Source organism: Mytilus californianus, unplaced genomic scaffold (assembly GCF_021869535.1).
Source record: "Mytilus californianus isolate M0D057914Y unplaced genomic scaffold, xbMytCali1.0.p SCAF_1, whole genome shotgun sequence".
Classification (NCBI taxonomy): domain Eukaryota; kingdom Metazoa; phylum Mollusca; class Bivalvia; order Mytilida; family Mytilidae; genus Mytilus; species Mytilus californianus.
In genome coordinates this window covers 45,551,664-45,569,962 of record NW_026262581.1, presented here as the reverse complement: position 1 = coordinate 45,569,962, position 18,299 = coordinate 45,551,664, and the positions used below count along the sequence as shown (strand labels likewise).

Below are 18,299 nucleotides of genomic sequence, written 5' to 3'. Positions count from 1 at the left end.
TTATAAATAAAGTATGATTTCATCTGTTTTACTACATAATTTTACAAAGGTTTGTTCGCAAATTCCTATGCGAGAAAATCGTGATGTGCCTAGAGTGCTAGAAAAATTTCGATAATATACTTATTATATATACTTTATATATGCTTTTTGGTCGGGTTGTTGTCTCTTTGATACGTTCCCCATTTCCATTTTCAATTTTATTAGAAATAATTTCGAATATGTCTTATTTTTTATAAACAGATAATATTCATATGCCTGGTAATTTAAAGATCTTTAAAGGTAGAAGTGTTATATTTGTATTTTGTTAACCAATTAATTGTGATCTGAGATTTATCAATGCATCGTTGGACACGATAACCTGGTTATTTAAACTCACTTACAATATCTTCTAATTAAGAAAAGGCTTTAATTTTGAAAAGAAATTAACACAATAGTTTAAGTTATAGATACAATGGATAAGCGTAGATTCATGAAAAACAATCCATTCGCCCTCCGGGCTCATGGTTTCTTTTTCAAGAATCCACGCTAATCCATTGTATGTATATAACAGAAATAATGATTACATTATCCCTCAGATTGTTTTTAATTAACGACTTTAGCTTTGCTCGGTTCCAGATCTATGCTCCTTGTTATTTAAATGTGCAATTTAGTTTTAGACTCACTTTCCTAATGCATTCAGAGTAAGAGATTGGTTAACGTGCTTGCCTTGTTTGCTTTGTTTGTATTTATGTTTGCTCAAGCATTGTAATTAAGATTGACATCTGCAAACAATATAAGTAGTCGGAATTAAACCTGTATATAGGTATTTTTTTGGTTATTTGATAGTGTTCAATCAAATTTAAATATGATGTATACCAGTTTAACTCCAAATATTTATATTGTTTTCAGATGTCAATCTTAATTTCAATGTTTGAGCAAACATAAATACAAACAAAGCAAGCAAGGCAAGCAAGCCAACCAATCTCTTACTCTACATGCATTAGGAAATTGACTCTAATGTGACAAGTTTCCATTGCAATACTAATGACCAATTAATTTTAATCATATGTTTACGAAATACGCCACTAGTCTCGGTTGCTATTTGTATATATCTTTTCAACCTTAGTAATTCGGTGAACGTTTTAGGCTCCTTGGAGATTCTAGTTGTCATAAACAAACTTTAAATTGATATATATCTTAAATAGATTTAAAGGGAATGGTCACGAGTATTTGTTTATCGAACCAAAAATTTTAATATATTTAACTATGATTGAATACTGGATTATTACTAAATTGGAACTTTTCAGATGTTCATTTGTTTGAAAAATGAAGAAAAAAAATTCCAATTTCATTTTCATTTCAGAGAAAGTTTGCGAAATACAGAAAGCAGTTTGTTGATCACACTTAGATTATTTTCGGAGATAAATCTCGTGTTGTGAGAGGTGCAGGCTTGGTAAGTTTTGAATTATTTAAGCTACAAATATTTATATTACAGAAACTACAGCATTAACATTGATTTTTATTATCCTTTCTTACTCTTTCCTATACATATTTTCTCTAAAATAAATTATATAATACTAAGCAGGGACTGGGAGAAGCGGAAATGCAAAATAAAAACAGCAAAAGTATACAAATATAAAGAAACTGCTATGAGAAATTATCAAAAAATAGTATATATGACACCCGGGTAAAGTTATATCCAAAAGGAGATCGCCATAATTATTCGGGCTACTAACGCAAAAAAGAGGGTGTGGATGGGGGTTTACAGAATGGAGAATAATGGGCAAAAAATAGAAAGAAATGAGAAAACTGGACCAAAAATATTAAGAATAAAGAATAATAAGGTGCTAAAATATAAAGAAGAGAGAATAATGGGCAAAAAGTATAAAGAATAGAGAAAAATGGTCTAAAAAATACAGAAATGTAAGACCCCACATCCAGACCCTCATATGAAAATTCTGATTTAAACTTTAGTTCATAAGTAATTAAATACATAAAGTATGTTTACCTACAAGTAAGTACATGTATACTCATTTCATAAATACGATATTAACGACGCGACGTGTTAAAGGTACGCTTTAATTTAAATGTTAAAATTTCTGTAATGGTTTTCAGATATATATCAGAAATGGCAAGCAAAGGCATTCTAGATTTGATTGATCGCCTTAAAAAAATGGCAAAACCAGTTATAAACGACAGGAGGCAAAAGAAATACTGTAAATACATATCTCTGTTTTTATCTCATTTTGGGCAAGAACGATGTATGGTAGCTGGAAGTACTAAGGAGAACACAAGATTGAGGCTAAAAGGAAATGAAGGAGATTTTGATTATTTGATAATTTCTGGAATTTCCATCCCAATTGAATGCTTAGAATATAGGAAGAACTTACCATGTTTTGTATATATTAATGGAAGTACGTTGAAAAATCTGTTTCCGGGAGTTGAGCTGATCGACGGAAAATATTTGCCAAGTGACTTACTTAGTGACATCAGATCGGAAGCTTTCAAACATAGTAGAAATATTCATAAAATAGTAACTCAGATGGATTCAACACGTGGTCAAAACACACTGCATATTTCTTTAGATCATAAAATTAAACCTGGGTTGTCATTGGTGCATTATGCAGATCCTAAATGCCCAGAATTAAGCATGGAACAAAACAAACAAAAGAAAGACACCGGACAAATCAAGCAAAACGTCGAGAAAAATCTTCAAGGAGAATCATGTGAATTTAAAAAAATGATATGCAGCGGAGTTAAAGCGATCAGCAGTGTTGTTGAGGGATGGGAAGAATTAAACCAGTCTCCTAACACCAAGAAGACTATTTTCCATCAGACATACGATCCCGTCATTAAAGCATTTAAAACCAGTGAAGACATATTGCGTCAAACATCTCAATCACATCCAAAGAAACCAAAATTAGATTCTAGCAATGATCTTTCAACTTCTAATGATGTGCCATCGACCTCCGGTTTATCAGGTAGATTAAATAATGGGAGTCAGAGAGAAGAAGATGCTCGAGGGAATGATGAAGACGATGAAGTCACTATTCAGTATAGATATAAAACAAGCAAAGATTTCATTCCGGTCTTTCCTCTAAAAGGTAAACCTAAGTATTTAGATGAGTGGCAAAACCGGAAAAGAAATTGGCCTCCGACAGATGTGGTTACAGATATATATAACAGTGAGTTTTTCGTCGTTGCTAAACCTGCCCTTGTGGAACCATCAAAAGATATTGATTTTTGTCTTGCATGCAATATAGGAGAAATCAAGTTAGCTAAAGCAATGACTCAACTACAACGAGACGTCATCCTTATCATAAAAGCCTTACAGAAAATTTCATTGCGAGATTATACTGAAATACTGACAACGTTTCACTGGAAAACTGTTGTATACTGGGTGTCCGAGATAACTGAAACTCAAATACTTGAAAACAGAACAGAAGAAAATATTCTTCAATTTCTTCAAAATGTTCTGAGGTATATGGTTGATTGCTTGTGTAAAAATGCTCTGCAACATTATTTTGTTCCTAGCAATCTCTTTGTCGGTATACATGAAAATGAAATACATGACATAGTACAGAAGATTTTTGAAATTCAAGAAGACCCTATGAGGAATTTACAGAATTTTTTCAACAAACAAAGTACTGATGAAGTTAACAAAAACTTTGACATTATTTCTAGGAGCAAGATCAAAGAATTTCAAGAAATGCATTCCGATCCAGGTGAAAACGCCATAGTCGAATCTGTCGTTTCACTTCTAAGAGGATTCGTCATTGAGAATAGAGAAGTTCTGAGGAGAGCTTTAATTGATGTTTTAACAGAAGCAGTTCCATTTTTAATTGAAGAAACCAGGGAACGTGACCCTAACGGCAAGGATGTTAACTCGCAAATTATCCAAGCCCTTTCAAGAACAGATAGTATACGAAGCACTTTGATTGATGTTGCTGTATCCTGGTTACTTGGCGAAATGCATAGTACTGAAGCACCAAAAGTGGAAGATTGCACTCGGAATATGTTTGTACTTGCGATGCATAAAATTTTAACTGCAAACTGATGTTAACTTGTAAAAAAAATTTTCAACTTGCTGCTGTAGAAATGTCTATTTCTATCTTTGTCTGTAAATCATCAAATTATTATGAATAAAAAATAATATATTAAAGCTTTTTTACAATTGCGTGTTGACCAAAGTTTGGTTTCAATTTGCTTGGAAAATCATGTTATGAATATTTGCTGAAGCATTGTAATAAATATTGAAATACGAAGACAAAGAATAGGTGTTTCGTTAAGAACAATTTGGCTGGACAAAAAGTATTATCATATTGTATCCAATCACCCAATTAAATCTAGCTATATAATACTGTATCACAATGGGTAAAGTTGTCTAGGGAGAAATTGTTCTGTGCTGGTGATTTGGTCCAGATAGGTTCTTGTGATCGTTGAAGTCATCGCTTCGAAAGTTTTATGGACGCCATCACGAGTTGGTTTACCGTTCACGTTATACTTATTTGTGATATCATTAAATGAGACTAGTCTTTTGTTTTGTTGATTGTAAAAAAGAAGATGTGGTATGATTGCCAATGAGACAACTCTTCACAAGAGACCAAATGACACAGAAATTAAAAACTATAGGTCACCGTACGGGCTTCAACAATAAGCAAAGACCATACCGCATAGTCAGCTATAAAAGGACTTGAAATGACAAATGTAAAACAATTCAAACGAGAAAACTAACGGCCTGATTAATGTACAAAAAAATGAACGAAAAACAAATATGTAACACAGCGACAACCACTGAATTACAGGCTCCTGACTTGGGACAGGCCCATACATACAGAATGTGGAGGGGTTAAACATGTTAGCGGGATCCCAACCCTCCCCTAACCTGGGACAGTGGTTTACAGTACAACATAAGAACGAACTATAAAAGTCAGTTGAAAAAGGCTTAACTCATCAGAAGGATACAAATAGAAATACATCTAACAAAAACACAGAGTTGACGTCGCCGGATACTTGTACCTCCCAACAACAAAAAGACACTAAGTACAGATCTGAGAGTACTCGCAGTTACTGACAGCTAGTTCAAAACCAATAACAACTAATAAAAAAATCATGCATCTTAGACTAAATTATTAATTAGTACACATCCAACATCCAATGGATTTAGTGTAAAGACGTCATAAACAGTCAGAGAAAAAAAATGACCTTGTGCAATGCCAAGATACAGATATTGACAGATTGTGGATGCATGAAAGTGCATACGTGTACAAAGATCAGATGAAACAATAGTTTAACAATGTTCAAATCTCATAAATCCATTTATAACATACAAATCCTGGTAAAAAAAAACGTCGCATGCAATCTTAAAGGAGCAAATCTTTGTGCTTCGAAAAGGTAAGAGTCTCGTGCTATGCATGTATTACCCGCCATGCGAGTCCACACATATTCAAAATGTCGTAAACAGGACACATATAATTACGAAAATTTGTACTTTTTGCTTCAATTTTATGTCAAACACGAACCTTATAAAGCATCTGCCATTCTGTAGTATATTTGGTAAATTCAAGTCACATTTAGTTAAATCATTGAGAACTTAGTAGTGCAAACAATAAGAATAAAGTTTGCTTGTTTGCTTTTAAAACATGTTAAACGAACCATGAATTCGACATGTATAAACTATTGTGTGTTTTTGTAAAAACAAACAGGTTAAACAGTTCATTCAGTCATTTTACAATGGTATCATGTAAAGTATACTTAACTTTATCCTTCTATGTGCACGCTCAAATATAAATACTGTATTTTATTTTCATCGTCCAAATTTTGGAACTTGGGTTACCGTGTTTATCGAATCTTTTCTATTGAACTAAACAGTTACAGATACATCTATGAATAAATCTGCTACGTTATCTGACTTATATTAAGGTTGAGAAATAAACTTTACAACAAGAGAATTTAATTCAATTTTTCATTTCGGGACTTTCCAATTTTATGAAGCAACATTCAAATGTCACCTGCATACGGTGATTTTCCTTGATAGAGGATGGCTATTTACGTCTTACATTAAGTGAAATACCTGCTGGAATCTCGAAACAATTGAAACTCTACAACATCTAAACCAATTTGAATACTGTATATAGTCCTGCAGATTGTAAAGATTTTAAAGCCAATTTTGATAATATATTCGGAGCAGATGATCTTCCAGAATACAAGAGTGTTTATACCAAATATGAAATTCTAGAGTGGCCAAGTATATGTAACAGGTGAGTTATCTTAACAGAGACTATCAGAAAGACGTGAGAAAAAATGGTTTATTATAATGTACAAATTTTGTGACAACAAAAACTCACTGTATCCAGTATAGATCTGTTCTTTATTTTTTGCTTCAATAAAGATCTGTGCTTTACTAAGTGCGATGAAGGTTGACAAACAGTTTTCTCAATCCTCTGGAGTAATTAATTTTGAAAATTTCGAATATACAAAATAAAATAATAGATTTAACAGGGATAAATGATTAAATGTACCGTTAAACTATTCTTATGCATGATAATATGGCGGTAACAAATGAAAGAACATTACTAAACAAAATAAAACGAAATGGAACAGAAATATCTCATCTTAAATCAAAGAGAGTGGCACTCTCTCTACAAAGGCATACACTTTAATGTCCCCATTCAGACCAGACGTGGCTGAGAACTTATACATCACTCTTAGCGAAACGGACGTCCATTTTTTTCAAGGTATTGTCAGTACATTTTCAATTGAATAAGAAACGAAATTATGTCTTGAAATAAATCTGCTCGTCGTGTATTTTGCTTTGCAAAATACTTGCACCTTTAAGAACATTTGATAGAATTCTCGACTGCCACTGTTTTTCTCAGACCCGCTTCGGGCCCTTCAACAATCCTTTTCGTATGTAAAACATGGATTTGAACACACAGAAGAAATATTACTCACAAAAGATAACTAAAACTGTAATCGAACAAATAAAATTAAAATTGAGGCATTTTTTTTTCAAAATCTAATAAATGATAAAATATCAGATATAAAGGACAACATCAAACTCACTATTTATATACATGTAAAACTTAATAATACGGAAGAGAAATGTTCAACTTTCTCAAAATTTGAATTTAGAAATCTGATAACAAAATATAGAATGAGTGACCACAATTTATTAATAGAAAAGGGAAGATATCTTAAAATGCCAAGAGGAGGAAGATTATGCAAAAACTGCAAAAAAAAATGAAGATGGAAATCATTTCTTTTTATATTGTGATATTAGCAGTAATATTAAAAAAAGTTTATTATAATTGTTTGATAAATGAGAACACACACTTTATGTATTTAAATAATATAGATAAAATTACATATATCCTCAACCCAAGCTCCCGTACAGAACTGAAATGTTTGCTGCAGATCTGCAGCAGACTTGCTGCAAGCAAAAAGCTTGCAGGAACCCTTTGAATAATGTTTGCAGCTAGCTGCAAACCTTCTGCAATCATTGCAGCTTTTTACTGCAAACTTGCGGCAAGTTTGCAGAAACAGTTATGTTTGCAGTAAGATTGCAGGAAAAAACTAGAGTACAAGAGATGTTCGCAGGTAGATTACCGAAATCTTTGACAATTCTATATGTTTGCAAGAGCATTGCAAGGATTACATAAAATAACTGAGCATGCCTATTGGTAACTTCCTGGAAGTTAAAGATTTGAAAACTCGGTGCTTAGTTATGTTGATGGTGTTTGAGTCATTTTATATATTAGTGTTCAGGGAAGCATTTTTGGTTGGATATTAAAGGTATATTTTTCAAAGACAATTTTTGTAAGTACAAATTCTTCATAGAACTGTAAACTTATGAAATTCGTCACCTCCACAAATACCTGAAGGTTTGAATAACATGTTCAAATATGTTACAAATATACAGTATTCTCTAATATGTTTCGAGATTTTAACCTGTTAAATATTATATTTCAATAAGTCAAGTGGAATTTTGTAATGAAATTAATTTATCTAGTTGTATGTAAAAAATGCATTTCAAACCCTTCTTTTGTATTTTAAATACTCAATTCATTTGAGCACTTCAACAACAAAAAGTTTAGAATTATTTCTTAAAAGGTATTTACTTATGCTACGATAATTTTGCAAATGATGAAGTAATTGAATTGTTGCATGTATGTATGTCACCTAACTTTTTCAGAATTTGCTGTGTAATTTGAATAATGTGATGTGTAGACAACATGACATTGGTTAATTGTAATGTATGTATACGTAGTTCCTGCAAGTTTGCCGCAAATACGCATTTGCATATAAATGTTTGCTGCAGGTCTGCAGCAATAACGCAGGAATAATATTATCTTGCATATGAATGTTTGCCGCAGGTCTGCAACAAACACGCAGAAAAAAGATTAATTTGCATATAAATGTTTCCGCAGGTCCGCAGCAAACACTCATTTGCATATAAATGTTTGCTGCAGTTCTGCAGCAAACACCCATTTGCATGGTTAATTGTTTGTAGCAGACCTGCAGCACATTTGCAGCAAACATGCAGCAAATACAGACTCTGTGTTTGATGCAAGGCTGCAGCAAGTTCGTAGCAGACTTGCAGACAATATTTGCAGAAGGCTGATTTTTTCAGTAAGGTAAATAAGCTTGGATCCCTTTTAAAACAGTCTATAGAACTGAGGAAGAGAACCTTGAAATATTTACTTATAGAATATATATATAAATAATCTTGTTGATATTGTTTGTTTTTATTTTGTTATGTTGTGTCACATGCTATAAATATATGTATACAGTGCAATGACAATAAAGAGTTTTAAAATTTGAATTTGAATTTGTAACGTGCAGAGAGAGTGGCACTTTCTCTATACGAGGGATCCTATTTAACGTACCCATTCTGACCGACTTAGAACTTACATATTCCGTTCAGCAAAACGGACGTCCCATTTTTTCAAGGGTCTTCTGTCGGCCGGAAGAAGACTACTGTGACCATATTTCTATACCTCAGTCACCCTTGAAATGACCATATTTAAAAATGTATGAACAGTTACGTTACAGTTAATATAAATATTTTAATAAAAATGAAAATATAATAACACCATTTAGCCATGTTGAAGTTGTTCGGATAAACCAATTTCATATGAAGGTAAAAATAACTCCTTTGTTATTGACAGAATTATGTTATATTTCTTTTTTTAGAATATTGGATTTCCTGATATTTAATGAAGCGTATACACAAACTCTCTACATAATATACAAATACATGTTCACTTGCGTAGTATAAGAGAAGGGGATTTAATACACATATACTAACAAACAATATTTCCATTGTGCTATTAATGGTGGCATCTTATGGTCGAAGTTCAAAAGAATGACTTTATACGCAGCACGTTGGTTAATATGTCGTGTATTTATTTTCATTTGTAAGTAACTCTATTATATAAGAATACCTTAAACAGGTAGATTACAAATGTATTTGTGTTTGTAAAGCTTATTAAAACGTCAGTAAAGAGTTAGTAGTAGTAAGTGTTGGGTCCTGGAATTTGGAAAGGATTCAGGGAAAGCGGGGGTATTGAAATGGTACGACTGAATCCCCACCTGACCACTATTTCCTACCCCATCAGTAATATTGAGTCGGTAAGCAGGTATTCTATATTTATATATTCCCAGAGATGTAAATTTCTGTCTCCCGTTCCTCGTTCATTTTTACACCCCCTTTGTTTCCTTTTCTATCATCACCCTTTTCTTCTTTATTAGCTAGTTTATTCGAACCAAGAGTCATTTATATCCGTCAGCAGAGAGGTTCGCAGATAATACTAATCAGAGTGAGTGAGTAATCCACATTCTAGTTAGTTCGCATGCAGCAATTCGCGGTTTCTTCATTGCACAAAAAAGGAAATACATTCATTTTCTCTTCTAGAGATCATGATAACACTCAAAGATTTTAAGTTTATTAAAGTATATTATTTTTTTTTCGTCGTTTTTCGATTTTGCTATGGAGTTGTCAGTTTCTCTTTGACTTTTAAGTTTTTAATGTCCCCTTGGTATCTTCCGCTTCTATTTTCAAACATCAGGAAGTTTTATTTAAATATTTACATAAAATAACAAAGAAAATGTATTCACGCTTTGTACAATTTTGACAAGCTTAAATAACAGCTTTATTGTATAAGTTGTTTAATGCAGGAGTCGGTATGATAATAGATGTGTTAGGAAAGTCAATACAATTTTGACGCTGATGTTAAATACCAATACCACTACAGGCTATAGTGGGGACCATCTCAAAAAGTACAGCTAATCATTCATTAAAGTTACCTGCATGAGTTTGTTTGATAATACTGAGATGATTTTTAAACAATAAAATAATAACACTTTATTTTGCAATACACGGAAGAGGATCAAGCAAAACAACACGATCATGATTGATATTATCATCATAAACTGCATTGTTTCATAGTAGTGATCGATTCGGTTTAAGATCGTTGTTGAACGACTACAAGGAAAATCTGCAAAGTGATCAAAATAAATGAATAAAAAAAATCACTGCAATCAAATCACATCCGAATCTTATTTTTATTCTAAATCAATCTTTGTTCAAAATGTTCGTTCATTTGAAATTTATTTAAAATATACTTTTCATGTCGGGGCCTTTCATAGCTTTTACGCGGGATGGGTTTTGTTCCTTGTTGGGGCTATACGGTGACCTATAATTGTAAACATTTATGTCATTTATTCTCTGGTAGAAATACCAAATTTCCTTATTTTATATCATTTTCTAGAATAGAGAATGTGTAGCTTAAAATTCAAATAAAAAAAAACTAGAAATTTGTGTACTAGACAATTAAATAAATAAAAGAATGAAACAAAAGAGTATTCAATTTGAGTATCTTTATCTGTTTATTTTGTCTAGAAAGGTTATTCTTGCTATTTAATGTAATGTTAAAAAGGGACAAAACCTAAAAAAAATTAACTGACATTTTCTTTCTATCAAATTTTGTCAATTAGTGAACAAAATAGGTTATCGAATTAAGTTTTAAAAGATTAGACATCTGGGCATTATTCAAGCATGTTAAATTGACGTTTCAGTGAAGGGTCGGAAGTGTTTTTTTTTTTGTATCACGGCTTCCTCTACCAACAAAACAGAACACCACGATTAAATTGAGATACTGTTGAAAGTGGCGTTAAACTTTCAGTAAAGTAAATTTTATTATCTTTGGGTCAGGAGGATATTTTGAGAATGGAATATTCATTTTCACCTCTTGCAAATCCTGCTAAATTATATATCGGGCAATTGTTTTCCGATTTCCTTCATTTTGTTTTGCCTAATATTCACTATACACTCTGCTTTCTAAATTGGACAGTAGATAATGATGGTCGGATGGGTCCATTCGTCCGTTCTTTCGTCTATCTGTTCATTCATTGCATTCATACCCAGATAGATCTATACAATACGAATCACACAGCTCGTGAAAAATGGTTTTCTTGAACATTAAAACGATGCGCAGCAAGACAAATTCTTCCAAGAACTTGCACCAACTCGGAATTGGATTTTCCTCCAAATTGTGTTAATAAATGTGATAAGATCCACCAATTGTTACGCCATAAAGGAGACACCAACTAAGACAAAACCGAAAAGAAAAAAAGAAAATGCCATAAACTAAATGGAAGAATTTCAGAATGTCAAGTTTATGTCGAACACGCTATCATACGTTTAAAACATTTAGGGTTGTCGGTACTTTGTGGAGACATCCAGGACACGAATCAAATCAAATTGTTGAATTGTGTTCTGGACTTGTGGAGAGGCAAACTGAACATATTCTACTCATATCATTTAATATATATATTTGGACTTGTGGTCGTAAAATCCGTCATTCCCATTCTTGACCCTTACATATATTTTTTTAAAGTTTTGTTTTGCACTCCTAAATCAAGCAAATGCAAATGAATTTATTAAGATCTACGTAAGGCTAATGCACGTCTTAAAATTTGGAGTCGACGTTAACTGTTTGCTTCAAACCCATCGCAAAGCTAAACTATACTACGTTGGATACTTTTCAATTTAATTACACTTTTAGAAAGTCCACACTTAAATCTTGTATCGGTATTGGTATTTAACGTCAGCGCAGTATTTAAATCCCTTTCCTAACACGTCTAATAAGCATCATAAATAAGCATCATAAAAGAGCCGTCTAAGAGAACAAATTTGGTAAATAATACAATGATTATAAATGTTTCACAGCAATTATGCCAAAGGATTCCTCTAGTCCTGATTATATATACATAACCCTACTTGTATACTTATTGTATACCCAGTGTACTTGCTATTAAGGATTTTCGGCCTAGGATAGAAAGTCTCCTTTGTATTTTAATCTTTTTCTTGATATTCAAACAGAAGGACGACTTCAAACTAAAATTTATGACAAACGCCACGATTCCAGCTTTCACATTGCCAATTTCCCATTTCTCAGAAGTAAAGTTACTGGAGCTGGTGTATAATGTATAGAATTCTTTGGTTTAGGTTTTGTCTTTAATTGCCTTGAAAGCCATACTCTCGGCCTGGTGGAATTTTACTCATCCTCCTCGTTAGATGCCTACTTTCTAACGGTAGGAAAGTCCCCATAATTATGTCTGTTTGTTTTGCTCACACATTGTTGTCAATATAATGGAGTTCTATGCGACTGTCATACAAATGAGAGGTTTAGCTAGCTATAAAACCAGGTTTAATCCACCATTTTATACATAAGGATATGTCTGTACCAAGTCAGGTTTCCATTCGTTTGATGTGTTTGAGCTTTGATTTTACCATTTGATAACAGACTTTCCGATTTGAATTTTTCTTCGGTATTTTTGTTATTTTACTTTTTACCACCGTATGGCGCTTACTTAATCAGTTGATATGCTACGCAGAGGTTTGCTCCAGTCTTAAAAACTGTTCCATCAGGGTTATGAGGAAGATCGACTGTAAAAGTCGACATTTCTCAGGTTTTTTGGCCACAATCCCGAACTGGTAAACCGATACGATATGTCTGAATATCAACTCACAATAGATATGTTATGACATCTTAAGTAACCATCAAAGTCTTCTGATCTTTACATCTATTGATTGTTTCTGATTACCTATTGTGATATTTTGACTTGGTGTGGATTCGCGTGGCGGTTGATGCATGCATAGCAATATATATAACCTAACCCGTCGACGCAACCGGTTTGCTGGTTTTGGTTTCACCCTTAATTGGTATATTCTTAATGATTTTGTTTTATATTTAAACAAAAGTAAACTACTGCTGTCTCTCATATATAAATAAATTTGCAACTTTCCTCTTCGGTTATGATTGCCAATAAGACAACTATCCACCAAATGACTAGGATGTGAACAACTATATTTCATCGTATGACCTTAAATAACAAGTAAAAACATTCCGTAATGGTATAGTAAGATATGAAAGACTTTGGGATGACAAATTGTGAAACAATTCACCAAAGAAAACTAACAGCCTGATTTATACTAATATAAAAAGTAAGATGTGGTATAATTGCCAACGAGATAACACTCCACTAGAGACAATTATAGGTCATCGAACGGCCTTCAACAATGAGCAAACCTCATACTGCATAGTAAGCTATTAAAGACCCTAAATGATATAACCCAATAAACGAAACAAATGATGAAAGACAGCTACAAACGACAGATTGGTCAGTTAGGAATTACGATGGTAAGATTCTACGTATGCATATTGTTTGTGATTGTCCAATGTGCGTATTGATCGCGGTTTCAAGTGGTTCTATAGAACAAGGATGTTGTTTCAAGCTATCTAAAAATGGTCGCACTAACACTTTTCGCACATCTTGTTTTTCAAGTATTGGGAGAAAATGAAAAAAAAATAATAAGTTGACCGAACTTAACCACACTTGAATTAACTTCTTTTAAATGTTTGGCTTTTTCTACTATCAGTCGCTAATCGGTTTCTGTGATAAATCAATTACTTTTTTTTAAATGCATGTACAAAAACAGACGTAGAAAAGAGTGTGTTCTCCCTTTGAGCAACGTTCATAATTAACATTTTTTTAAATCACATACTTCTAATACTGATTTCATTATCATTGTATAGGTCTTACTTCTTTTACTGGATTTGAAGAGCCAGAGTTGTCGTTACAGGAAATGCTCACACGACTAATTGAGATGAATAAACCCACTGTTAATGATGACAGACATAACAAATACTGCAGCTACATAATGCGATTGTTGTCCTATTTCAGCGGAGAAAGATGTATGGTTGCTGGAAGTACTCAGGAGCAGACACGTTTAAGAATCAGACAAGACGAAGGGGATTTCGACTACCTCATAATTTCGGCAATATCTATTCCTGTTAGTGCTTTGGAGTACAGGGAAGATCTTCCTTGTTTTGTCCACATAAATGGACTTCAGTTGGTTAAACAACTTCCGACTGTTCAACTGATTGATGGTCGTTATCTACCAAGTAATTTACTTAGTGAAATTAGACCTGAAGCTTTTAAGCATATAAGAGATTTTCACAAATTACTCTCAATTTTTGGAGAAACACGTCGTCGCAACAGTTTGCAGGTGGCTCTAGATCATAATATAAAGCCAGGAAAAACGTTAGTTTCGTACAATGATGTTGATTGTCCAGCTTTAGATATGAAACAAGCTAAAAGTAATCCGAAATTAATATTTGAGCATTTAAAACAAAGTATTGATGAGCAATTATCAGAAGGAAAAGATGAAATGATGTCTCATCTTATAAAAGTAGCTAATGTAATAGACGCTTTTTCGAAAGCTGACATCAAAACAGATTCTGAAACGTCTAATTTTTTACAAACGTTTGGCTCCATTATTGGTGCTCTTTCATGTGAAACTGCTGAAAATACTAACTGTCAAAACATTACGGATACTTGTCCAAATGAGAAATTTGATAGAAAAAACAAACAAAAATATTTTTATATGAAGCCAAAATCAAACAATATTGATGACAATACCAATAGAGAGGAGTTCGACAAAGGCGATGTTATACTAAAATATAAATCAAAATCAAGCAAAGATTTTATACCAGCATTCCCGCTTGCTGGGAAGCCAAGATTTCTTGATGAGTGGAAACAACGTAAACGCGTCTGGCCACCAGAACATGTAGTGGATGATATTTACAATAGCGAGTTCTTTGTTGTTGCAAAACCGGCCTTGACAAAACGAGAGAGAAAGAAAGATTTTTGTTTGGCGTACAACAACGGTGAAATAAAGCTGGCGAGAGCAATGACTAGTGTTCAAAAGAAGGTTGTTCTCATTCTTAAAGCTATTAAAAAGAGTTTATTGCAAGATTATTCAGAAATATTAACTACATTTCATTGGAAAACAGCAGTTTATTGGAACTCAGAAACTCTCAATTCGTTGTTACTAGTGGATACAGAAGACAACGTATTTAAATTGTTGATAAAAGTTCTAGACTACATGATCAATTGTTTGCGAGGTAGAGAACTGCAACACTTCTTTATTCCAAGCAATCTTTTTGCGGGGATGAATGAAAACACTTCTATTGAAATTGCGAACAAAATTACGGAAATTCGGGAACATCCGATCAAAGCTTTGAATGTGTTTTTCGCTGGACAGACGTTTGATGAAATAAAATATGAAAAAATTCCTGCAGAAAAAGTAGCAGAATTCCGGAAAGCATATAATGATCCAAGCGAAAGTTCAAAAATTGATATTATCATGGCTATACTAAAGAGATTTTCGAGTGAAAGTAAGGAAAAGGTACGGGCGGCATTGCATGACGTGCTCACAGATGCACTTCCATTTTTCATCGAAGAAATGGCAAGAAGACGAGATAAGAGTCAAGTAAATTCAGCTTTAGAACAGTTGATATTGTCAATTCAAATTCGCAAAGAAAGTTTTATTGACATGGTAGTAAACCATTTACTAGACAAAGTTAGGGAAAAAGAACTAAATGGTAAAAACATTGCTCAGATTTTCTGGACTCTAATTTTAGAAAAAGTATTAAATCAATAAAAATATGTGACTTGTCCTGTAATATGACGTCATCATCCTGTATATATAAATATCACAAGGATTTAATAGTTGTGTCTCTTAAGTTTTTCGTGTGGGCATATGGGCATAGTTATATCAACTATTTGAACTTAAATTTATTGAGCAGAAATAACGCCCAATAAAGAGCAAAAAGCATATGCATATATCCAGATAACAACAAGTACAATGTTCGATGATCTTAAATAACCAGTAAATACATGTACAATCACCAAAGAAAACAAATTAAAATGAACATAACTGATTACTTACATCCTTAGCTTTGTGTTCTTATATAATTGCATCAGTGGTTTCGTAGCAGCGTATTTCCTCGAATACAGAAGTCAGTAGGTTCAATCCCCGGCTTCTTCAAACCAAAAACTTTAAAATTTGTTCTTGTTGTTTTTTTATTCTCAAGACAAAACGGTGGCATTAACGTAAGTAAAAAAAAAACTGATCGGTTAAAAGTCAGCATACTAAGTAGGTTGATGTGGCTGCCTGCACACTTTGACTTTGTGAGCCAGCAGCCTATGTTAATTCATATTTCATTAACATTTTATCACTCTTAATGCTTGATGCGGGGTTTAAAAGGTCATCAATTAATCGATCAGTCATATAATATGAGTTTCATTTTTCGCTGCTTATACCAAAGTTGTATACTCAATTCAACTCAAATCTTTATTTTCATATTATGACAAAATAAACAAAAAACAACATTAATATACAATATCTAAAGAAAGTTTTCAAGTCTCCTATCTTCAGTTCTATCGGCTGTTTTTAAAAAAAGGAACTAAGATTATTTACCTTAATGCATGATCTAGGTTTGAGGATAATAATATGTCATTTTATTTATTACCATCTACGTTTGAACTCGATAGAACATTGGTCAATCGATTTCGTTGGAATTTGGAAGGACGCGTAACGAACATGTATAAGTTCGATCCCCGATTTTCTCGTTTGAATTGTTTTACATTTGTCTGTTGCGTAGGTAATTGTTAACGAACACTGTATTTTTTTGTTTGTCTTCGTTGAGAGGCTCACCACTTATTCCACATTTTATAATGAAAAACACATCAGCACTTTAACATTTATTCTATCATTTATAATACATCATACATACAGTTCACATATTCCAGTTCAATTCTAAAGTTAAATCAAATCATATTTTCCATTCTTATTTATAGGGACAAATAAAGCATAAAGCACGAGATATTAGTTAATATAAGGTTTTCTATAACAATTAACGGAGATACTCATTTATAATTAACGGAGAAACATATAACAATCAGAGGAGATGATTAATAGAGACAAAAGTTATGATAAAAGGAGCAAGTTTCATGTAAAACAAAATGTCAAAGAAGAAATATGTTTAAACAATAATAATGTTAATCGCAATTCGCGACACTCCCAAACAGAAATTTAAACAAATAGTTCACTAAAATCCTGGAAGCAAATTAAATATTCCTTAAATAAAAATCACTTTAATAAGACTTGTTCTCCATACAATTCCTTGATCTTTTGTCTCGTTATTTCAGCAGACTTTCTCTTACATCTCAGAACATGGTTTTTTAGTAGAATCGGTGGTTTCTGTTTCATTTGAGTCAACTCCAATCTCAATAGGATATAGTTAATTCAGTGGTCTACCAACCACTTTTCCTGAAGAAAGTTGGACTTTGACAGATCTTATCTGTCTATCGCTACTTGGAATCAAAGTAACAAGTTTTCCGAGTTTCCAAAATCCCCTAGGAACGTTATCTTTTAAATGAATAACATCTCCGACCTTAGGGGAAAAAGGAGACCGAACTCTTCCACATTTTAAAGACATCTGCATTCGTTCACGAAGGCTCATCAAATAGTCGTCTCGCCACATTTTTCAAAAACGAATCTAATAACCTTTGTCCTTTCTTCCAAATCTTTAGTAATTTATCTCTGTTGCTTGCAAATGGTATGAATGTTTGATCACGCAAGTCACAATCAATTTCAGGAACACCAACATTTGGGTTAAGGGATAAGAAATTACTAGGGGTTAAAGTTATTTTTGGAATTGACATCATCCCCAACATATACAAGGGGACGGGAATTTACAACTGCTTCTATCTCCTTCACTGTAGTTAGTAATTGAACTTCAGAAAGTAATTTTTTGTTTATAGTTTTCCTCAATGAACGTTTGACAAGGCCAACTTGTCGTTCATGGAAACCCCCCATCCATGGTGCTAATTCTGTAATAAACTTCCAATGAATTTCTGAATTTGAAATATGACTTTGCACATCTTCACTAGTAATCACTTGTTTC

The 18,299-nt window shown here is 32.9% G+C and overlaps 2 protein-coding genes across 5 annotated transcripts in view; both read left to right on the top strand.

Annotated features, from left to right (window-relative positions):
- The window catches only part of LOC127702063 (uncharacterized), a 72,548-nt gene extending 56,491 nt beyond the window's left edge, over positions 1–16,057 (top strand). For 2 of the 4 annotated variants that reach the window (XM_052206102.1, XM_052206074.1), the window contains exon 3: positions 14,555–16,057. In XM_052206102.1, the coding sequence (XP_052062062.1) occupies positions 14,555–15,991 (1,437 nt within the window). In that variant the 3' untranslated portion in view covers positions 15,992–16,057. Of the gene's footprint in view, positions 1–9,213; positions 9,399–14,081 lie in introns of those variants that run through there. The other 2 variants (XM_052206068.1, XM_052206094.1) reach the window with 2 other exon arrangements.
- On the top strand, positions 1,193–4,141 carry LOC127702106 (uncharacterized). The gene is made up of 2 exons (XM_052206166.1): positions 1,193–1,432; positions 2,095–4,141. Exon 2 carries the CDS (start codon positions 2,108–2,110, stop codon positions 4,034–4,036), a length of 1,929 nt encoding a protein of 642 aa, XP_052062126.1. The 5' UTR covers positions 1,193–1,432; positions 2,095–2,107; the 3' UTR covers positions 4,037–4,141.
- Positions 16,058–18,299: the final 2,242 nt, after the last annotated feature.